Genomic DNA, 23,799 nt, shown 5'->3' with positions numbered 1-23,799 from the left:
GCTCCAGAGCTGGGCTCTGGCACAAGTCTGCGTCTGGCATGAATTCTCATGGGAGCCACGTCGTGAGGTACGTGGTTGCACACCTATCACAAGAAGTCTTGCAACACTGACTTTCCTGAGCTCGGTGGGAAAGTCCGGATAGTGCCTCCCCTCTCCTGCCACAAGAGCAGCCCGCACATTCACAACTTTCCCAAGCAGGTCTATGGAGTTTCTTCTCAGAGCGAGCCTTGGTCAAACGCACCCGGCGGGGGGAAACTCGCCCTTCCCCAGCAACTCAGATCAGCGCCTTCTTGTTAATGCTCCAAACACCAATCCTGAGATGCTGCTGCCCACCCCTCTCCCCCCCGCCCCAGCATTCACAATGGAAACTGGAATTCAAGGGCCAAATTCAAGCCCAGAGTGAGCAGTAGGACTCGGACCTCAAAACAGAGTTGCACCTGCTGACCCCCAGCCTGAATTTGGTTCATCCAGAGTCTACAAGTCAGAAAGGCATGTTTAGAAAGAGGCATGCTAAGGACTGATGGTGGAACAACCAATCTGTCCCCACCAGCGCCGTGGGGAAGGCCGGACCGAGAAGGAAGAGAAGGATCCATAGAGATGTGAACCAGAATCGGTTGTGTCGAGCCCTGGGGATATCACTACATGTTGAGCTCTTGCAAGACCATTTGCCCAGGGCTTTGGTACCACAGGGTTAGAGTTACATTAACCACAACCACCAGAGAGGAACTGAGGTTTATGACCCCCCCTCAGGTTAGATTTCTGCCAAGTATAAAGGGGAGGGGAAGGAGGGGGGGGTCCTTGGTTCTTTTCCCTTCACTGTGTGACCGAAGGTTTTTGCTTTTATTTGTAAACATCTTGAATTACCCGTCGTTTTCCAGTCTTCATCGTGCTGTCGTCAGGCCACTGGAGAGCACAGCATTTTCTGAGCTGGGCTGGGACTGCTCCTTCACCACTGGGTCTGCAGGAGACACCGACCAGGCAGGAAGGGGAAACGGCATTTAATAAAGGGGAAGCTCCACCCTGGCAAACCCTTTCAGAAAAACTGCCCTCAGAACCCACAGAGCTGCCAAGGCTTTTGTGAAGCAGGGAGCCGAAACTTGTCCCCATAACCCAAGACCCCTCTCCATCCCAGCCGGCCCCGGCCTCCCCACAGACTCACAGAAATAGGGGTGCTCCATCGCCTCCTTGGCGGTCAGCCTCTGTTGATGGTCGTATCGCAGGAGCTTGTCCAGCAGGTCTAGGACTTCAGGACTGACCAGGTGTCTGTTCTCGCTGTGGATGAAGTTCTCCCAGCGCTTCCGGGAATGCCTGCACAGGGACCAGCTGTCACTGCCCAGCTCTGAGCAGCAGAGCAGGACCTAGAGGTCCAGGGGAATCACCTGCCACTATCCACTTCCAAGAAGAGATGGCTGTCATGGACACTGCCTGCAGCTCTTCCCTGCACAGGCTACTGCTGAGCAAGCCCTTGCCAAAGGGGAAAAACCCTGTCGTTCAGGTACACCAATTGTGTAGATGTCCTATGCCTGGGAAAGGCACAATATTGCACATTCCCTCCTGTTTACAGGGACAAAGCATGCAGCAGGCAGGGTGACACCCTGGGGACCAGAAGTGATCTGGCTTGCCAGCCAGCCTCTCAAAAGCTGTCCTTGCTATCCCATCCACCTCTCATCCTTTTCAGAAATCCCAACTGGGAGATTTTGAGCCCCTCAGCCCACACCCAATTCTAGTGTCTGCATCTCCACTTCTAGGATGTCAACAAGCAGAAGAAACAGGGTGTGGATCATGGGAAAGACAAAAGGAAAGAGCCTGCATTTCAGTGACCTCCCGAGATGGCCTGAGCAGCCAGATGGGAGGCCTGCAAGCAGCATTGTGACCCAGAAGATCAAAGCAGGCGTTTGCTGAGGGACAAGGGGATGGACATCAGTTTATCTCCCTCTCTGTGTTACAAGGAAAAAAGACAGCATTTCACTTCTGCACTTACTGGCCCAGGATATCATTGAAGTGCGGGTCCAGTTCTATGTGGTACTTCTTGAGATACCCATACAGCTCATCTGTGCCCAGGACCTTTGCGATGCGAACCAGCTGGAACAAAAGGCATGTTGAGAGAGAGCAGAAGGGCAGGCCACCACTCTTTTGCAGGGGCAGAATTGCCCAAATTTAAGAGTTCTCCTTCTGGAAACATCCCAGACGGAAGGAACATCTCCCTCAAAACTTGTTTTTGCAACGCGCACGGAAAACAAGTCTCCTACACCAGGCAGCGAAGCATAATCCCAGATGGCTTAACTAAGCATGTAGCAACATCATCCCAGCACGGTGGTCCGATCCCTAGAACCTCCCCACTATACACACAGAGACGAGGCACTGACAAGCATCTCATGAAATAAGACAGGGAGCAGTCTTTACTTGGTCATAATTGTCCTGGCCGTGGAAGAAGGGCTCCTTTCGGAAGATCATGCTTGCCAGCATACAGCCTAAACTCCACATGTCTAAGCTGTAGTCATACATCTGCAGGGAAAAGGGAGAAGCTGTCAGAAAAAGCATGCTCACCAGGGCCTGGTTCCCCAGCTGCACAGGCAACCACAGCCTTCTCACATCACAGCCAGCCTTCCCAAGCCAGGCAACGCCCTGGGCAAAACCAGACAACCCAAAGGTGGCCAAAGCACAACCACAAGTGGTATTGCTGGTGAGCAAGGAGGAGGCAGACTCTTACTTGGTAGTCCACAAGGAGCTCCGGTCCTTTGAAGTACCTAGAGGCCACACGGACATTGTATTCCTGAGCTGGATGGTAGAATTCGGCCAAACCCCAGTCTATGAGCCGCAGCTGAACAGGCGATAAAGAGACACAGAGTCAGGAGCCTCAGGACAAGCTGGTTGAGTGAAGCCACCTTGGCCAAACCTCTCAATCCTGCGACGCAAGCGTGGATGCAGGGGGGTGCTCTGAGGACAGGAGGTGCTCTCAGTAGTCAGGCTTTTCCCTTTCCCCTGTCTGGTGGGCAAAACCCAGCTCAGAGAGCTCCCTTGCCCCGAGTACCAGCACTCGCACTGCTGGGCAGCTGCCTCCTTACCAGCACCACCAGCCACAGTGCTGGGCACTGCACACTAGGAACAGGAAAAAGCCAGCTCTCCTATCCCACTGTTTCCAGGGGCTGGGCCGAAAGCAGCAGTGATTTTAACCGGAAGCCGAGAGCAGGAAACGAGGTAGGAGAGGGGGCCACCACATCCTGTAAAGCAGACCATCTCCTTCGCAGCCGCAGGGATGAACGACCTGCCGTGTTGCTGAAGGACAGTGGGTCCGGCAAGAGATTTCCCCCCTTCTTATAAAATTTGCCTTGTCTGTGTAGCCACCACTGATTGACAGGGAGGGACCTGTGGACCAGCAACTCGTTGACTGCTGCAAATCCCAAGTCCCTGGAGAGACACGGACACACAGCACCCGACGAGGTACCAGTAGTGTGACAGGGTGGGGATGGTCCCAATGCTGTTCATTTCCAGGGCAGCAAGCCGGGTACAAACGTTTCCTATGACCTAACTAGCATGGCCAGAAGTGAGGAAGGCACTGCAGGACGAGCAGCCTGTTATTACAGGAGGAGCTTAAGCTCCCCAGGTAAAAATATCCACGTGTGGTTCAGCAAGGCCACTCTTCTGGCCAGGGCCTCTGCCCCCTGGTGCCACACCTCCCCGGGTGGAGATCGGTGGTCCCGACCTGCTCCCCACAGCAAACAAACCCAGCGCGACGGGCTGGGGGGGCGTAGAGCCACCTTCAAGTCCTGGACTCCCACTGCGGGGCCCCGGTTGTCTCCTGACGCAGGCACAATCAGAGGGGAGCCGGTAAAGAAGGGTTAAAGAGGTAAGTACAACTGCCCAGGTGCAGAGGTGGCAGTTTCAAGTTTCCCTGGAAAGGCCCTGGTGCCACGGTACCTTTTTCTGTTGGTGGTCTATCATGACGTTGTGGGGCTTGACGTCCCTGTGCATGATCCCCATGCTGTGACAGTAATCCAGGGCCTGGCAGACACACGCACGTACATTAGACATGTCCGTAACCACGGGCACAGCATTACAACACGACAGACAGTTCTTAGCCGGGAGCAAGAGTGCTCTGATCATGAGGAAGTGCAAGCCCAGCACAAGGAACTGGCATTTTCAGTTCTTATGCTACATGTGATGAAGTGACAAGCTGGAAAAAAGACTATTGCTCTCATGTCCTGCTGCAGTCACAGGTCCTGGAATGTTGTTCCCTGCACAGTCTTTGGAGAACATGACACAGAGGTGCGTCCCACCTGGTGACAGGCCCAATGCTCCAATCTGGGCAACCCTGAGCTTCCCAGGTCACGCTCTCTTCCCCAGAGAGGGGCGTCTCTGACACACGTACAGTTTTACAGCCCCCAGTGCAGCTTCTCACCTGCGTCCCAAAACACACCTAAGCTAAAAGGTCACCTCTGCCCTGCCAAACCTGCACTTAAAAAAGGCAAGTGATAGCACGCGAGGGAGAGCAATGCCGCTTAAAGCTTGAAGGCAGGAGCACACAAGCTCATCAGCTCTGTGACCTTGCATCCTTCCTCCCCGGCAGCTGTTCCCTTAAGCAAGTGGAAGAGAATGTTGTTTTCTCATATCCAAGGGGAGGGACACCCATCCATCAACATCTATCAGATGCTCTGAGATCTCCAGCAGCACAGGAGCGTACAGCCTGCAGTCATTCAATATCCAAGACATCAGTGCCAGGAAAGTAACACTGTTCCTGGGCCCCTGTCGCAGCGGGAAGCATAGGAGGCAACAGCTTCCATCACAGCAAGGCTTCAGGGAATATCCCTGCATGACACGTGGCCTCACAGCAAATGGTGGTCCTGGGATCTCCAGCACACAGGATCTGTAACAGGCTGGACAAACTGCTTCTGGGGATGAAGCTGTTTTAGTGTCTTGCTTGTTCCAAGGCTGGATCATCTAAAACCTCATCATGCCTCCCATCCTAATCCTGGACTGCCTTAGGCTCCCTCCAACCTTTAGTAGGAAGGTCCTTCCCTTGCACAGAGGTGCAGCAAGCTCGGGGTGCAGAGAAGAAAGCCTCCCTCCAGCTCACTAGTTATATTTCACAAAGTATCCTGCAGTCACCAAGTGCTGTAGCACAGAGGGGTTTCCCTAGCCTGTCTCACTCATTTCCAGAGGCAAGGGACCTGCCAAGTGCCAGCCCAGAAGTCCCAAAGCCCTGCTGGGACCTGACACAGCCAAGCTGCTGATCCAAGCAGGTCGGCACAGAACAGCCCTGGGGTCAGCCCAAACCTGTAAGCTCTCCCCAATGCCCTGTAGTCAGAGACTCCAGAGAGGCAGCACAGCAGATCTCACAGATCTGCCATATGGCTCTGTGACCATTCCTGCGGGGATGTGCAAGCTAGGTTAGTTAGCTGGAGACCAAGGACAACCCTTTCTGGCAATTAACAATCATAGAATCACAGACTGGTTTGGGTTGGAAGGGACCTTAAAGATCATCCAGTTCCAACCCCCTGCCATGGGCAGGGACACCTTCCACTAGACCAGGTTGCTCCAAGCCTCATCCAGCCTGGCCTTGGACACTTCCAGGGATGGGGCATCCACAGCTTCTCTGGGCAACCTGTGCCAGTGCCTCACCACCCTCTCTGGGAAGAGCTTTTTCCTGATATCCAATCTAAATCTACCCACTAGAAGGATCACAAATGCTTCACAGGATTAAAACAGACCCCAGAGAATCAGAGACTCTTAAGGTCTCTAAGGTCCCCAGTTTGGCTGTACTACCTCACAGCAACAAGCCATGTAAACAGATCGTTCCTCAAACCTTCCTGCGTTACGAGACATGGATTCTGCATTGAACATGAGAGAAGCAGCCCCTCAGTAACACTGCCCTGTGAGCTCCCTTACTGCCTCTCCCATTTCTGGTCTCCCCATCCAGACTGCCATATGCAATGCCACTCACCTTCAGCAGCTCATACATATAAAACCGAATATCAAAGTCTGTCAGGATCTGGTACAGTTGCTGAAACAGATTTGGGGAGGGAGAGAAAGGGAAAAAAAATAAATACTCCAGATTTAGATAAGATTTGTTTCCTGCACCCCCCCTGCCTCCAATCACTGACACCATTCCAAATCCCCTGCGAATGCTACCGCTCCCAAGGGCTGTCCTGGTCTCAGACCTGCCAGGGCTACACACTAGGAAATCCGGAAAGGACACGAGAGCTCCTGTGAAATGTTACTGGGATCATTCAGACCTGTCAGGACTTCTTTCTAGCAGGAAACAGTCTGTCTGTCCAAGGAGAAGACAGCAAGGCCTTCAGAGCATGCTGGAGTTGGTACGGATGATCTTGAGATTCTGTTCACATGCAAAATCATCAAGGTGACTTGACAACGGGGATAACAGCACTCAGAGCAGGCAGGCTGGGAACACATGGTCAAGCCTTTCAAGCGCTCAAGGTGGGGCAGGGAGAGGAAAACATTAACCTAAAGGAGCATGGGGTGGGGAAGCACAGAGGGCAAAGACAGCCCCAGAGCTGCGGAGGCTCCCCTCTAGCCCAGGATAAAGGCTAAATGCAACACAACCGCACAGAAATGCTCGTGGGGCCAAGGGAAGCACAGCTCAGAGTCTCAGGGAAGTGCTTGTTGCCAGCACACGTTCACCACCCTCCTCTCCTCTGTGTCCTTCTGCAGCTACTCATGTGGAAGTGACACTTTAACCTGCACTGTGCCACCTGCGACGGAGAACTCATCATCCTGCTGCTCCCACGCCAGGTCACAACTGGCCCAAAATTTGCCTTCTGCTCTGTAGGTGCCAGCCCGACACTGTCAGGCTGTGCTCGCACCCAGGGAAGGCAAGGTGCGATGCCAGGGCAGGGCAAAGAAGGACATTCCCAGGGCAGCAGAAGGACCAGACCCCTCTGCCCTTTCTAACAAACAAGGATCGTCTCACAGCTCGGTCAAATCACCGATTGCATCAGCACTGGAGCCAGCTGCTCATCACAGGCACCACTTGGCAGCTTCAGGAAAATTCCCAGAGCAAGGGATTGAAATTCACATTCCAAGAAAGCAGCTCTGTCCCCAGATCCCCTCCGGCCCATGCCAGATCCTGCCTTAGGGCCAGCTCCAAACAGCCCCACCACCCCCAGTAGCGCTCTGGGAAATCATTTGACAACATACAAGTGTCACTTACACATACAGAGCTTTTAACAGCCTCCGGGACCCAAGCTGCATTGTATTCTCCTGAGCTGGGATGATCCTAACGCTTCGGAGCAACTCACTGAAGCAGACAAGTGAGCAGGGTGCAAAGAAGACCTAGCCATGAGCTACAGCAGGGGTAGCTTTCCTGGCTCTGCTGCACGACCAAGGGCCAGCAGAGACCAGCTGAGCCCTTCCAGGAGCTGGGTCAAGTGGTTCCTTAGGTAACAAACACTTGGGGGGGAAAAGAGATGCTTAAGACATATCTTTCTGGGAATCACCACCCTGTTCAACCTTCACATGGCAACATCAATGCACCCAGGAAAGGAGGAGGGCAGGAGAGGCAGGGGCAGAACAAGGCTGGATCCCATTCTCCCCATTCCCTGGGTGCTCTGCCTCTCACTGTCTGTAAGCAGAGAGGGGATGGAAGGGAGGTCACCGCTGCCTTTCTTCTCAGGCCCATGATGCTGTTGCTTCCCTGACCCACAGCCTTCAGCAGAGGCAGCCATTGGGCAACCAGTTTTCAACAGACTTCCCTAGAAGAGCTGCCTGTGAAACCCAGCACCTCTGACCCTCTCGCTGTGCCAGGGCCAACAGCGTGGCTACCAGCACTCGGGCTCCGCTTGCTGCGGGGAACAGTCCCTGCAGGAGCACACTCAGTCCCACTGCGGGCAGCTGTGAAGGACAAAGCCAAGGTGTCCAGGGCAGCACTGCCCCAAGAAGGCTCCAAATCCCCTTTTTCCAGCCTAGCAGGGGAGAGAGACTCCTCCTTTACAGACACATCCCCTGCTCTACTCTTGCAGCTGGCTCTCTGGAGTAAAACTATCAGAAACATCACTGCAGGGGTCACTCAGACCCAGCTCAAACATCTGCCCAGCTAGTTGCCAGCACTCAGGATCACAGAAGGCCTCAGAGACCCAGGCTGGTCTCCCTGCTCCACCCAGGGCAGGAGGAAAGGCCGAACTCACCCACAGGCAGCCTCCATCCCTCCAGCTTTTGGTGGTATTTTGGCATACAGCACATAACCCATCATAAACTAATCCTGTTGTGCCTGAGAAGGCACAGACATGCTTCCCCTCTCCATGGGGCTGACAGGAGTTAAATGCTCATTCTTCTCCCCTGAGTGAGCAACACGGCTGGCTACGTGCAGGAAGCGGCACTCGCAAGGCAACAGGGTGGCTGCGAGGGGCTGTCGGAGGAGAGAGACAATGCTGTTGGGCGTAGGGAGGCAACAGCAAAAGAAAACAGCTCCCAAAGGCTCCCAGCCTCAGCAGCCATGCAAAGGAGGAGAATCGGTCATATTTCTGCATCACCTATGCAGGGAAACAACATTTTTTTAAAAACTAACCTTGTATGTACAAGGATAAAACACAGGTACGTGCTTCCCTCACAGCAACTTGGCCTCAAAGTTCACTGAAGTGCACGCGAAGTGGAAGATTTGACCCGAAAGCCCTCTGTCCCCACAACTCCAACAGGCTGAACATCCTGCAGCAACTTTTCAGTGCTCATCTTTCTCGCCCATCTCCTCTTCTTCAGCTGCAAACCTGCTAGGGTGTTTTAAGAACGAAAGAGCAAACCCAACCTAGCACTGCTCCTGCAGACCCGGCTCTGCCCTCTTCTTTCCCGAGGGATTTGCCTCTTTGGGGCAATGAAAAGCACGGTACCAGGTACGCTCACAGACAACATAAAATATCCGACAGCCAGTGGATGAAGGACAGGCACCTCAGTTCTAGTTTGAAACCAACTAGCAAAAGACACTTAATTTCACTGGTGGTTACCCAGCTGGCTGCAGGGCTCTGCAGCACAGCTATCATTCAGGGCAGGTGACTGTGGGTAGAGTGCTGACAGATAATGCAGCAGGTCTGAAGAGAAATACTAGCCCCGTACACGAGCTGCTGTCCTCACACAGCAGAATATGCATTTAGTCCAGTTCCAATTCATCATCCCTGTGAGAACAGAGCCGTTGCTTTCAGGAGGGACCCAGCTGGGTAATTTAAGAAAATGTAATCAGCTCTAGGGAGGTATCACCTAAGTCTCCTGTTTATACCATCTTTAAAAATAGCCAAACCGCGTGGAATATAAACTTGCGCTTCTGATCCGGAATCGTCCACAGCCATGGCTTAGGCCCCACAGGACTGCAGCTCCTGCCCGTGCACAGAGAGCTGAGGAAACCCAGGAGCCATGCACAGACACGAACAGTGTCCTGCCATTTGAATGGACAAAGGGGTGAAAGCGTTAACATTAAGGAAAGAAACTGCCAGGAAGGAGACAACTGAGGAGACATCTAGGCTTGTGAGCAGCTATTGCCAACAAGGCAGAGAAAAAAGCAATCCTGCAGAGCAGTTAGCAGCTGCCTGCTGCCCTGGAAACCCCCCTCAGAAGCTGCCCTGGGAAGACCCCCACACCCTGGAGGAGATTTCCCAGGAGATCACAGACTCACAGAATGGTTTGGGTTGGAAGGGACCTTAAAGATCATCCAGTTCCAACCCCGCTGCCATGGGCAGGGACACCTTCCACTAGACCAGGTTGCTCCAAGCCTAATCCAGCCTGGCCTTGGACACTTCCAGGGATGGGGCATCCACAGCTTCCCTGGGCAACCTGTTCCAGTGCCTCCCCACCCTCTCTGGGAAGAATTCACGGAACAGATTAGATATCAGGAGATGCACGTACTCCTCAGTACTGCTGAATCCAAAGTCAGTGCAGAGATGGGCACAGCAGCAGCTGCCACCTCAAAACAAAGAGAAGAGGTCCCTGTCACCAGGATTAACTCATGTGGCACTTAACTCCAGCAGAACTTGGCTGCCCAGGGAGACCAGTACTGTGGAGCAGAGGGAACAATGACTGGGTGGTCTCCAGCTGCTTTACATACAGAGGTATAGTGCAAGCAAAGACCTCCAGCCACAAGTGGTCTCATCTACTGTGTGCCTTCTGCTTGGCAAGGGCACTTCAGAGCAAGGGAAAGGACAGCTTGGGAGCCCCCGGATACAAGGCAATATCCATAGATACCTGGGAGCAGCAGCAGCTCTGTAACCTGCCAGTTAGCTGCAGCCCCAAGAACCTACCCAAACAGGCAGCAAAGCTCATGGGAGCATGGCTCCAATAACCCACACGCAGCTGGTGAAATTCTGGTTACAAATAAGCTCTGAACAGGATCAGCCATCCTGCGTGCCCTGGGGGGACATGCCTGCATTCCCAAGGAAGTTATTCCTGCCTTGTACCAATCAGCATTGAAAGCATCAATACTCCATCTCTTGGAATTGTACAGCTGTGGATCCGGACTTCCTCAAGGAGCCGAGCTTTCCCCTAGGAGCCAAGAGACGGTCTGCTCCAAACGCAGGTAGTTTCCTAGAGCTCAGCACTGTCGCTTCTGCTGTGCCAGACCGACGCTGCCGTCCCGGCTGCAGCAGCTCTCGGCAGGGCCGGACGGCTGACCTACCACGTGCTGCAGCCCTGCGTTTTTCAGTTGAGCCCCTGTCGACCACCAGCCTCAGGTTACTGCTTAACACCTCACATATTTCTGTTACTGGGCGATATATTTGATAATTTTTTCCTCTAGGACACGACGGAGTTGTGCAATCCTATTTTGACAAGGACACATACAGCGATCCTCAGCAAGGCATGACGCTGCCCTAGCACCTATTTTATCTCACGCCATGTATTAAGAGGAAAAAAAGCAAATAAGGAACAAATCTCTAAATAGAAAGTTAAAAACTTCCAGGATCAGACTTATGAAGAGGCCCTGTGTCACCGGGAGAAGCACGGGGGCACGTTCCCAATAAACACGCGGCACTGGAGCAGCCAGCTGACATCCATGACGCCCAAACCGAGCCTGCTTTAATTAGTTCCTAAAGTTCACCACAGCACTCCTCTTCACTTGGTGGAGGCAACACATCTCCCCACCCAGAGCTGTCAGGGCAGACGCTGCTGCAAGTTACTATTATTCTAGCCCCTGCAGTAAGTCTCTACACGAGATGAAATAGCAATGACTGCCACTGCCAGCACGGCTGCAGCTCTGGCCATGCACAGCGTCCCACCCAGCACGACTCGGCTTGCCAGACCGACCCCGGAGGGACCGAAACAACGCGTGCGTGCAGGGCTGCAGGCGGGACAGCCTGTGGGCCAGATGACAAGCAGTCTCCTTTCCACCAGCACCCACCCAGGGTCCTTCTCTGGGCGTTCGGTGTATCTGCGGAAGCTGCATCCTACACGGGGTGTACCTACGCGATGCTCCAGCACAGACAGGAAGAAAAAAGCACCGTCCCATATCGTGGAACGAAAGAGATCTCTGAACAGAGTAGGAGGGGATGACTGCTGGCTTTCTAATATCAACTGTTCAGTTAATTCTCCACCACTGACTTAATGACTTAGGGTAAATTCACATGAGGGAAGCAAAAGTACCACTAAAATAGGTGTGATTGCTAATTACATATCCCTTTTGTGTATCAGCTCACTGCTGCCAGCCAGCAGCATTCCAGCAGCACAGGAAGTCATAGCCGCACTCAGACAGAAGAACCCCCATTTTGGGAAGGAGGAATAGTTGGAGCTCCGCAGAATTGAGAATAGCCAGGGAATACGCTGCAGCCTCAGGCAAGCAGAAAAGCTCTTAAGATGTAAGTGGGAGACATGCTTTCCAGCCTCTGCCACCCCTCAGTCCCCAGGTCTGAAGGATGCCAGCACAAATCAGCGTCGCCTCCCCTATCAACTGCACTGCTGTAAATAGAGCATCGCAGCACAGGGATTAACTTGGGCTGAATATATAACCCAGCAGTAATTACTAAATTGAGAGTGGAGTAAGAATATCTAACCTGTTGAACTTATTCCTCAATGTTGGGAGGAGATTCAGCACACAAGCTTTTATTCCTTCTCATCTACAGGTTTCTATTTACGGGTTTCTGATTTATATGGGAAAAGGAAGGAGAAGCTGAGAGGTGAAAACTCCAAACTCTCCCCATAGTTCTCAGGGAGTTTCTGACAACCCAAGATCACAGCATACTCCACAGAAATGGGAAGCATACCCTCCATACTCAGGCAGACTCACCTTAAAATCTGTGTTATTGATGTACTCAAACACCAGAGCTGGGGTCTTCGACTGCAAGAGAGAGAGAGTCATGGTTTAAAACCCCCTCTTGACCTTTCGTTGCTCTAAGAGACCCGAGAAAGCTTTTGCTTCCTGGCCAACCCTCACTGCGAAAAGCAGGGCAGGAGCAGCACAGCGAGAGAAACGCAGCCCTGCTCCCACAGCAGGCAGAGGCAAGCTCCACTCACACCCCACGCAGCAAGAGCCAGCACAGCGTTTTGGCTGGCGCTGGCCCTCCTCGTGACATGGAGCAGAGACAACACTGGGCAAGGCAAAAGGTGTCACCAGGGGCTAAGGCCTCACATCCCATCGCAGGAGGAAGGTCAGCCAGGACTGCCAATGCTACAGCAGCGTCATTTCCTCTCGTGACTGCCAGCAGACTGGGAGTCACAGTCCTCAGGCAGCTGCTAGTCAGGGGAAACTTCCTGGGAATGGTGGCTGTGCCGACCAAGGGTATGACCTCTGGTCACTGGGCAGGACAGCAACCAGAGAACAAAAGTGCTTAATATCCAATGGCCCTGGCACATGCCAGACAGAAGCTGGAAGGCTACAGGCTCTGTCTTCTTACGTAAGATTTGTAGGGCTACAGAACTTCTCCCCCCATCAGCCATGGGAAACTCACCGAAGACACAGAATGGGTGTAAAGGAGTCTGGGGAACACGGAGAGGAACTAATCCAAACCAACCCACCTTAGGGGACCCCAATGAGCTGGACACTGCTCACCCCAGGCTAGCACGAAGGCACAGGCAGCACCTAACCCGAGCTGAGAGCAGAAGCCAGGCAGCAGTGCCTGCCCCGTGCCTGCAGCTGGCAGGGGGGCAAGCCCACCACTCACCCCGCGACACACGGGCACCTACCACTGGATCCTTGACAGTGTCAATCAGATTAATGATGTTGGTGCCACCACGTAGATTCTCCAGAATCTTAACCTCACGTTTTATCTTCTTTTTCTTCACTGGCTTAAATAGACAAAAGAAATTAGAAGTGAGAGTCCTTTCAGATATTAACCCCAATTTGTGCCACCCACTTTGACCGGGCCACATCACCTCCTCTCCTCTGCTGCTCCCCCCTTCTCACGAGGGAACAAGTTTTGCTTCAAAGAGGAGACAGACACCTTGCGTGAACTAGGATCTCCCTTCTCATCAGTGAAAGCTTTTTGCTCATCAGGGGAAAAATCAAACCACTCTAAACTAATCAGGACCCCTAATCGGGACTCCAGTAAGTGTGGCCAGAAGTGCCATGGACTACTACATGGAAACCTCAACACACCCATTCTATGTTATGCACTTAGAGCCACAGGACAAGCACAGTGGACCTCATGCCTCATTTTTTTTATACCTTAATCCCAAGTCATTTCCCAAAGAGTACTTTAATCCAATAAAACAATGATCTGAGAGTCTCCAACACCAAGATTTCTAGTAAGCTCAGACACTGCCAGGCCTAACCATGTGCACGGGTCTTTCTCAACCACCCCAAGAGCACAGACCCAAGCGCACAGCACACCACTGCATCCGTATACCGTGATTATTTTTAAAGCTTACAGACGTTTTAAACGGTTTTTGATTCGTCTTCAAATCTGCAGAGTCCCAGGAACCTGGGACTGACTTTGCCTTCGCAAAGTAAGCTTTTCTCCGGACATCACCCTGCAGAGTGACAAAGAACAGCTGCTCCCAAGGCTGTTCTGGGAGCTTGGGTTAGCTTTTGCACTCTGCTGATCCAGCGGTTCCCTTCAACGCAAATGAATGATCATTTCTGTAACTCATCCCCTCCCAGGACAACTCTAGCTCAGGCCTGCTTCAAAGAAAAAGCAGCTTAGAGCAGCTAAGAGATAAGACTTTTTAAATGAGCCTTGGCTAGCAACTGGTGTGGGCATCACCAGTTGCAAGTCACTGAGTGTAGCAGCTGGAACATCCCCTCCTGCCCCAACAGTACCCCCACAGAGACATCTTGCAGGGACCGGTAAGCCCTTGCCCTGTCTGGAGGTTTGCTGATGAAAACACTCCTCTCCAGACACTTGGCTTTCTAGAACATTCAGCATCCGGCATGGAGCCTGGCGTGTGAGGAAGGGAGCGATGGGGAATGGCAAGAGGTACAAGGCACCTTACCGAAGCGACACACCTCAGGTGTCTACGTGAGGGACGAGCTCAACAGCTCACATGTGCTGCCTCACCTCTGCCGCTGCCTCCCACTTCGATGATGGCTGCAAAGTGCTGGTGGGGCGACTCCTGTTACAGGCAAATCCAGGGCAATCCTTGGATTCAGACCGCTCAGAGGAAATGTTTGAGCAGATGGGAAAAGGAACAGAAGCTTTTAGCGGGAAAATATGGCGTTTATACAAGTGAGAAAATATGCTGTCTTTCTAGGCTCTTCAGGTGGCTGAAACCATCAGATGTGAATCCTGTCCTTCTCCTCCTCCAAGTTAAAAGGCAGAAGGCTAGACTTTCAAGCCAAGAGATGAGAATCTCAGCCCGAAGCAAAGTGCCAAAAATAACACCAATGCCGGCACAGGGAGCGTCAGCACCTCATAAAGCCACTGTGGAAAACTGCAGCAAGGCTTCTGCAGCTGTCAGCCCCAGCTGGAGTGACACAGGGCAGGGCTGGCTGGGGAGCAACAGCCCCGGGGCAGCACCCAGACATGGCTGGAGCCAGCAGGAGGCTGGACAGACAGGCAGAAGCAGCGGGACCAGCAGAAGTGAAGGCTGCATATCTGAACCTGAGGGGAAGACGCTTCATTAGTGACTAATTTCATTTCTGTCAGCATTGGGACCGACACCACTCTTACATCACCCACATCCACTGATCTTACCAGAAGGCCACGATGGAAATAGAGGATGTAATTCGGTTATTCTGCTCGTCTGTGATGCACACACAAGCTGTTTTCCAAGGAAGTTCAAAGAGGGAGCTGAGCCACTGCCATCCTGAAGGCGCTCGCTGAGTGGCCTGGCTACCAACTGACATGCATCACAGCTTCTCCGCTGCGACACTCACACCTGATCGGGAGCTCAAACAGGGCCTCAACACAGCCGAAAGGACCTAAACCCCACTTTGAAATACCTTTTCCTTTGTACTGTAGTCATTTCAAGGGCCTTTTGCGTCACCTAGGTAGGGGAGGACATCCCTCCGAGATTTCCATTTCTCCTTCCATAGCAACCACCACTCCCACTGGGGCAGATGATGTTGCATTCCAGTCACTTCCACATTTCTACCCTTTTCAGGGTGGGAAAATCATGTCGTGCGACACCTCCACTAGAAATCTAACCCTACCCACAACATGTTTACTAAAAGACAAGAGCTGACAGAATCAGTGACTATGGGAAAAAAAGGAGAGAAGAAAGTTGGTCTTTCCTTAATGAAATGCCCGCAGACAACCACCACCAGCAGCATCTCCGGCATCACCGAGGGAAGACAGTCCAGCAAACACTGTCTCAGCAAGAGGGAGTGCTAAAAGCTGCTCGCCGTTTCCACATTTTCCTGCTAAGCTGTAGAAGCACAGAGCTCGGGCCAGGCTGTCGCACATGGCCTACGCTACCTCCACGTTGGCTGTGAGCTGGGGCAAGGGCCCCGCGAGCCTCGGGGCAGGGATGGGGTACGGGAAGCCCTGCTCGTTGCAGGGTCGTACGCAGTGCATCGTCAGAGTGCTCAGGACAGGGTTTTCCACCGCTAGGTCAGTGGGGGGGAGGTGGGGATAAATGTCACAGGCGATGTCGTAGCTTCCAAGCCCGGAAGTTTCCTTAGAGAGTAATGCAGGGGAACAGAATTTCCCCATTTCAGACTTGCAGGAGAAAACAGTGGCAACTCCTGGCCACCACCCTGCACAGCTTTCACCTTAGCAGCCTACCCAGTCACACGCCACCTCCAACCCACGTTGCCCCACGCCGCTGCTCCAGCCACAGCTGTACACACCATCTGCTATCCTGGAGCACATCACCGGGGATCAGTTTTTGCCCAGTAACCAATTCCAAACCTAAGCTCTTGCATGTGGCACGTCAAACAGCTCACTGCAAAGCACTCCAGCACGCGGCCAGCACTGCACTGGAGCTAACCATTCACAGCCAGAGAAACACTGCTGACTCCCCTCCTGCCCCCCACTACTGCTGAAACCACAGGCAACCAGCAGCATATCCTCCGAGCACCGGGATTAAGCCTGGGTTGCTACAACTGTCTCTCAGAGTCACCCGATCTGTCTCTCCATGGACACTGACTCCAAACACACGTGGATTAAATGTGAACTAACCGAAGCTATTATGGCCTCCAACCATCTGCCTCTCCCAGCAGGGACAGCTTCTAAAACACCGGCCCTTACAGCCGGAGTATTTTAACAGTACTCACTCAAGGCTAGTTTACTAAACCAGGCTATGAACAGCAGCATTTCAGGCTGTGTTGCCTACACGCTCTGTCCTCCAGCCCTGGGAGGAGGATTTCCAGCAGAAGAATGGGACAGGCGCTACACAAAATGAACCGCTCTCGAGTTTGATCTGGCTGAGTTTGCAAGGCAATGTTTTATACAGGTGCAGACTCCAACCCCATCTGATCCCAGAGCAGAGGCATTTCAAAGGTCTCCTCCATGCTGGGATTCTTCAGTGACCAGTGCGAGTCAAACCCTCAGTGTGGCCTTTCCCCTCGAGACAGGCTCCAACACAGACCCCTCAGCTCCACACAAACACCTATTTCCATGAAATATGTAAAAACTTGACAGCTTGGAGACTTCCGTGGCATTTGGTTGAAATTGGCCAACCAGTGCAAAAACTACTGGGGGGCGAGGAGGGGGAGAGAGGCTGACAGACAGCAGGATTGCATAAGGCTCGTTTCCATAGGAAACCAGGCTAAAAGACATGTCTCAGTTTAACCGTGTCTACACTGGGAGGGATTTAATTACTTCAACTGCAGCAGTACCCTTGGAACAACACGACTGTCTGGCACAAGCCAGTTTCCCAGGAAATTGCTTCCTTCCTCAGGCAAACTGGAAGCGAGGTGGCTCTAGACAGCGGAGAGAAATCCCGCAGCTCACAGCTGTCCGCTACGCTGACCGCCCAGAGCGGTGGGACAAGGTGACCTCCAGTCACAGGAGGATGGTCTCTGCCGGACCCAGCAGCTCTCACTCAACTGTCCCCAGCCAGCCACCCTTTGCTGCAGGTTTCCCACCCGACCAGCCAAAAGGATCCTGTGAGGATGCTTCAACCTGCTTGAAAGTCAGGCAGAAGAGGCAGCGACACTACCCCAACCACCTCTGCCCAAAGATGAGGAGCATTATGCGATGCCATCCCTCTGCAGAGGTGAGAAATGGCACGGGATCAGCAGTTGCTTTGCAGTCAGGTAGATACAGAAGAAAACACTTCTCTGACTGAGAGACCAGATCCTGGGTCATTTTCTGTGAGATCATGTAAACTTGTAAGCAGGGAGAGAGTCCAGCTGCAGCAAACACCAGCTGGGAGAATGAACATTGTTTGCTAAAATAAACCTTTAAATACAAGGCTGCACCATCACTTCCTGTCTTGAAAAAGTAAATGGCTGCCTGGTTAATCATCTTCTTTGCTTTGTTTCTAGCGTAAAAGGAGCACACTCTCTGTCAGATGCTTCAGTTCCAGCCTTCCCCAACAACCTGGGGACCCATCACTTGAATTCAAGCAAAGAGAGAAAATAGATTTGTTATCCAAAGTTCTCTGCATACTTCCACACCGAGAAAGAAAAGTAGTGACCAAGAAGGCACGTGAAATACAGGTTAAATCCAAAGCATCAAAATAATTTTACGTTAGCCAGAAGCAGACAGCGCACACAGTGCCAGCCGAGAAGCACACTCTGAAGGAGTCACAGAAGGTGCTGGGTTTTGCCCTGGGATTACCACAGCAGGGGAGGTGGTTTAGCAGTCAAAAGATAACAAATCCACGAGAAACTGAAGTCATTTATTCCACCGCTCCATAAAGAAAAAGCTCTGTTCTTTGCTCACCAAACCTGAATAGCCTGGAAACACCACGATGCTTCCAGCGAATGAGCAGGGAAATCTCAACACACAATGTCCAGGACCTGCAAAAGGCTCGAGAAGCATCTTGTCACAGGCTTTAAACATTTAAAAGCTGGCACTAGAAGCTCATTCGTCTCCAGCAAGTATTATCGAAAGGATCACAATAATCAGCCTATAAAGCCTGACGCCAATTGCTCAATAGGAAAATTGGCTTCAGAGCAGCAGTGCTTATTTTGCCAGACATCAGCTGGGAAACTAAATAATCATATTCAAAAGAGCTACAAAAATCAAGGAGCCCACTTGTGTTAATATTCTGACAGTCGTAAGATGCAAACAACTTCCATTATGGGAATTCACAACTTTCCCAAGCTGCTCCTGAATTTTAGAAAAAAGGGGAAAAACCCTACCCTGAAACTACTTTTATTTAAGTTTGGTAGAGTGTTTTGAAGGCATTCTTTCCTTCAGAATGCCTTTCCTCCTCTCACAGCGCATCACAAAACAGCCCTCCTGGGGCTTCGGCACTGCCCACGATGCACCCAGACCTCTGCAAGAAGCTAAAAGGGAGAGGCACGAGGACCAAGCCCCAGTCCCCACCATCACCGTTAGGAGGGATGGCAGTCATCCATTCAGGTTCTGCCCTAAGTCACCGCGAGCAGACACAGTGCTCTAACCTGCCCTCCTCGCAGGAGCCCCAGCTTGGCAGCTCGCCGGAACCTTGGTGCTGGAACACCACGGCAAGAGCCATCAGCTGCATCTCCCGGCACTGTCCCTGTTGGTCTCGGCTCCAAACAAGGCTGGGCTCCAGCAGCCAACTGTGCCAAGCTCAGTGCGGGCAACTGGTGTTTAAAAGAGAAGAGCTGTGTACCCGTCTCTCTTGCAAAAGGGCTCATTTCAAGACTGCCAGAGGAGGAAGTGGGCCAGGGAGAGCTGATTCAGTGCATGCAAACGCAGGAGGAGCAAGAGCCATAGACAGCTACCAGGAGCAGGCATCGAACAGCTCTGCTGGAAGGTCACCGATGCAGTCAAAAGCTCCAGCCTGAGGGACCAATATCATCCAATCCTATTTCCCTGTGCAATCCCTTCGGCACACCAGCATGGGAGTCGTTTCAGCCCTCATCTAGAGCATGCTGATGTATGTGGGCTCTAGAGCTTCTAGGGACAGAGGAGACTTTACCAGAGCCATGGGGTTACCTCCCCCAAATGATTCTCTACCTACTAGAGCGATGGTTGGAGTTCAGTGCTGGAAGGACCCTGCAGCAGTGCCTGATATGAGCAGCAGCTCCAGAGGGTTCACACGGCCCAAAAGGGGGAACAGGGGAAAAACAAAGCCAAACAAACAAGAATGCACTTGTGAAACCACGGACATGGTTGAAAGTTCCAGTTCATGGACTCAGCACAGAGGGACAAAAGCCACCAAAGGAGAAAGGGGCTATTTCATCACTGCTGCAGAACCTCTATTTCACTGGTCCCTCTCCTTGTAACCGCGTTCTTCCCCTAACCTCCGCCTGCGTGTTGTGCCTATGGAGACGGTAACCATACCAGGAGACAAAACAGTGTCTGTGTGGTGGGTTTAATGCTTCACAGGCAACACTGCACAGACACGTACGTGCACTGTGAAAGCAGGACTCCTGCACTGGGCTGACAATATGGATGCTATAATCTCCACCCTGAACGGACACTCAGATGGCAGCAATAAGCACAAGAGAACAGGCTGTGAAGGACTCTGTGGTGCAGCTGAAGCTCACCAACAGCCACACCTGTAGGTAACTAACAGCAGTCCTCTTGCCACACAGAATCACCCACAAAAGTTACAAGCAACACAGAAAGTTTATCTTTGGTTTCTAGAGCAGCAGCTTGCAATGCTGTTCACATCCCCAGGGAACGCTGCCTTCCCAGAACGCAGGATTTGCTTTCAAGGCGCATGAGGAGACCAGCAGACACTTTGGAGCTGCATTAGCAGACACACAAAATAAGAAGTTCATCAAAGAGACAGCACAAAGGTTGCAGACTGACCTCAGCAGTCCACCAGAAGTCTAAATTTACGTGGTTAGATATGAAAGAGCTGGTGTACTTTAGATACCTGCATTGGACAATGACACATGACTCACTGGAAACAAAGATGTCTTAAACTGCCTTTGCACATGCTGAGCAATGTCAGACCTCATCCCAGGAGTCAAACCTCAGCATCATATTTAAGCAAGACATAAAACTACGTACGGGACACATTCACATATGCCCTCTTCCTGGCTTGGTCCCTAAGCACGCAGGAAGCATTCCCAGAGCTGCACCGAGTCCAGCCTGATTAAAAAGCCCCCCCAAGAGCCTCCTTCTCCAGCTGCTGGCTAACTCCATGCCCTGCTACCCATGTAGGGTGGGAAGGTCTGTAGAGTGCAGAGCCCTCCCCCACCTACCAAGATGACTTCAGCCCCACGTCTTTTTTTGCTGAATCTTTGCTCCCTGAACAGGTGGAAGAATTTTCCTGGAAAAAGTGACATTAAGAGCATCATATTTGCAAAGAAAGGTACTTGACCCAGGAAATGGTAATGTCAGTCATCTGCATGATCTCAGTTCTGCTCCTTTGCTGACATGTTATGACCACAAGTAGCATCAGGAGCATATCACATTTTCCTGCAGGATTATGCTCAGTCCTGCACTTGGGGTAGCAGAACAGAAAAGCAATGCTGGGGACTGGCCAGGGAAACAGAGCCTCTTGCTTTATGCAAGCCCAAAAGGCCTGGGGCACTGTGATACCAATCAGATCCATTAGCCCCGTAGCCTTGTCCAGTGCTAAGTCTTCACAGGGCACTTAAACAAACAAGGCAAGCGCCGGCAGAAGAGGAAGAGCAGTTATCTCCTTCGTGCAGCACTTGACTAGGACCTATGCTCTGGTCTCAGCTTTGTTGAGGCTAAGGGACTTGCCCAAAGTCACACAGGAAATCTCTGTGGCTCAGTTCTGCATGAGAGAAAAGGCGATAAAATTTCCTGACCTCTCTGGAGGAGGGTACAAGATGTTCAGGTAGCACAGCACCAAAGGAGGGAGGAAAAAAGGCAAGGGAAGTACTTGCTACACACTAACTTGAGCTCAGTAAGGATAAGCTGCTTCAAAGAGCAAGGCTGGGAAGAGACACCAGTCACCTCCCAGGAGGCGCAGATATTAAAACAGTGACTCTTGCTAAAAATCACTCAAACACATCACAAATTGTCATCTCAAAAAACCTTAAAGAGAAAGGAGCAACTGTGCTGAACACCTACATCCAGTGCCCAGCAAGTCTCCCCCTTTATCCCACCCTTACAGCCACATAAAAACCTGAAGACTTTTGGTTGCATTTCCCAGCTCACAGGATCCAGCCTGAATTAGGAGGAACAGAGAGACCCAGCCTCTTGGCTAAGGCTCCACTGTAGGTACAGCGAAGTACATTTGCAATTAAGTTTGAGTCTAGCTGCAGGAAACCAGAGGCACTTCCCACCAATCAGTGATGTTATTGCCACACTTCACAGGTTTTCATAACATACACAATGTGGTGCTCCCATACTCACTTTTCACTGACCCACTTTCCACTGAGAAGGAAGTTCATCTTTATTTATCTGGACTTTCTGCTTTTCCTTGCCCACTCACAGGAACACTGTCTGCATGTTAATGCAAGTGGAGGGAGCCAGGGGAACTGGTGGCAACACCACCTGCTTCAGATCTGGGACAATCCAGTCCCCTGCTCGCAGGGCATTAAGGCAACAGATTCAGGCCTGAAGGAGCACCCAGCCGCCCTCGGATGACTCTTGCCAGCTGACTCACAGTCCAATGCTGACAGGCTCCCTAGACGCGACAGAGTTCGGTCGCCGCAGGGAGAGGAGCATTGCTCCAGGGGAGGCTCTTTAGGCTGGGAAAAGGCAAGGAGGAAGACTTCTGATGGCTTTCCTTCCAGTATCTTCTCAGCCTCATGGTGCCTTTCTATGTGGCACGAGACCCAGGGTCTCAACAAACAGCAGTCCTGAAGAGACCATCAGGGTCTCCAGAGCAGCGTACAGAAGCACAGTTTCCCCAGCTACCTTTGACTACTCTCGTAGCAGAAAATCCCGCATGGTGCTACTTAAAAAACCCAAAACCACATAAAGCATCCAAAGGAGAGGGAGGCCCAAACAGCATGCCAGAGAAACTCAGCTTGGTGAGAACACGTGAGCCTCACCACTCTGCCCTGATGTCAAGCTCAGCCACAGGGATTCTCCCAGACAGCTCACCTGGCCGCCACCACCACAGCCAAAGCAGGGGTGTGCGAACCTCCTCCCAGAGGCAGATGAGAGATCACACCTTGCCTTGGAGCGGCCGCCGGATAAACCGTGACAAGTTCTTTGGGAAGCCAAGGAAGATTCCAAGGAAGCAGGAACAGCGAGCAAGTGGGATATCAGCAAAGACAAAACAAGACAGCTAGCCACACGACTGGAGCTCTGCAGAGACACATGTCCCAGGTAGCTGCTAGTCTTAGTGACTGCAAGGGCAGCTTAAGCTCAGACCCCCCTACATGCTGCGGATCAACCTGTGTCCAAATTCTCAGAACACCCCTGGTCATACACCGGCTCCCACATGCTCTTGGGGAACAAGTGACAAGCATTGCTGGTCCAGCAAGTGACAGCCACAAGTGTCAGCCAAGCCAAAACCAAAAGCATCTCAACTCTAACCTTTCATTTCTGGTTGTTTAGCACCCCTGTCTATCCCCAGATCACCACCACAGATTGCTGCTAGGACAGTTACCACAGCTCACTGTGAGCATGTTGCTTCAGTGTCAGACACAGCAAGGCATGCCCTGCAGCAGCTGACCCATGCATTCAGCCCCCCAAACTACAACCCGTTACTGCTGCACAAAGGTCCTTGCAGCCTGACCCCGCTGTGGCCCACACACCAGAACACAGGTCACTGATGATGCCAAACTTCAGACAGCCTCTTTCAGCCTCCTCAAGCTTCCATGGTGGTTTTGGCCTGCCTGTGGTGGAGTTCTATGTCAGACGCAATAAAGGACTAAGTTTTGCCTGCTTTTTTGTCTGCTGAGCGTCCCATAGCCTGGTTTTGTAAAGGCCACATGGCCGCTGTCTAGAGCTTAACAGAAGGATTGGACAGGAGAGGTGGAGACATCAAAACATGGCCACAGCACATGAGATACCAAATCCATATCCAAACCCACGGTCCCAATGCCCTTAATGAGAAAACAAGTCTCAGGGTGAAAGACATCCAACACTCCTTTGGCCCTCCAACCCTGCTCCTCTCCCCCTCACTTCCAGGCACCATCAACGTGACACTCACCTTGAGGATCTTCACGACGACCCTCTCGTTGTTGGTGATGTTGATGGCCTCGAAGACCTCGCTGTACTTCCCTCGCCCCAGCTTGCGAACCAGCTGGTAATCGTCTTGATTGCTGCGGGCACCAAGAGAGAGGAGGAGGATAACTGACAGGGCAGCAGGCCGGGGAGGGGGAGGTGGCGCTGTCCCAGCCCCCCCCTCAGCCGCCCACAGCCCCTCGGAGTCACCCCAAAACGGGGAGGGAGGACAGGAAGCCCTCCCCGTGGGCTGAGGCCCGCAGGAGGGTGCGTGGCCTCCGGCGGC

General features: G+C 52.3%; 1 protein-coding gene across 1 annotated transcript; it reads right to left on the bottom strand.

Annotated features, from left to right (window-relative positions):
* Window positions 1-328: 328 nt before the first annotated feature.
* On the bottom strand, window positions 329-23,611 carry CSNK2A2 (casein kinase 2, alpha prime polypeptide; the record flags this gene model as incomplete). Its single annotated transcript, XM_010149850.1, has 10 exons — window positions 329-958; window positions 1,160-1,308; window positions 1,982-2,082; window positions 2,404-2,505; window positions 2,711-2,821; window positions 3,919-4,002; window positions 5,942-6,001; window positions 12,212-12,262; window positions 13,108-13,209; window positions 23,500-23,611. Coding segments are annotated over 10 exons (949 nt in total), but the record flags the coding sequence as incomplete, so codon positions are not given.
* Between the last annotated feature and the right edge of the window lie 188 nt (window positions 23,612-23,799).

Source organism: Eurypyga helias, unplaced genomic scaffold, assembly GCF_000690775.1.
Source record: "Eurypyga helias isolate BGI_N326 unplaced genomic scaffold, ASM69077v1 scaffold25284, whole genome shotgun sequence".
Taxonomy (NCBI): Eukaryota; Metazoa; Chordata; class Aves; order Eurypygiformes; family Eurypygidae; genus Eurypyga; species Eurypyga helias.
Note: the sequence above shows the minus strand (reverse complement) of the source record. Positions and strands in the feature narration are given on the sequence as shown.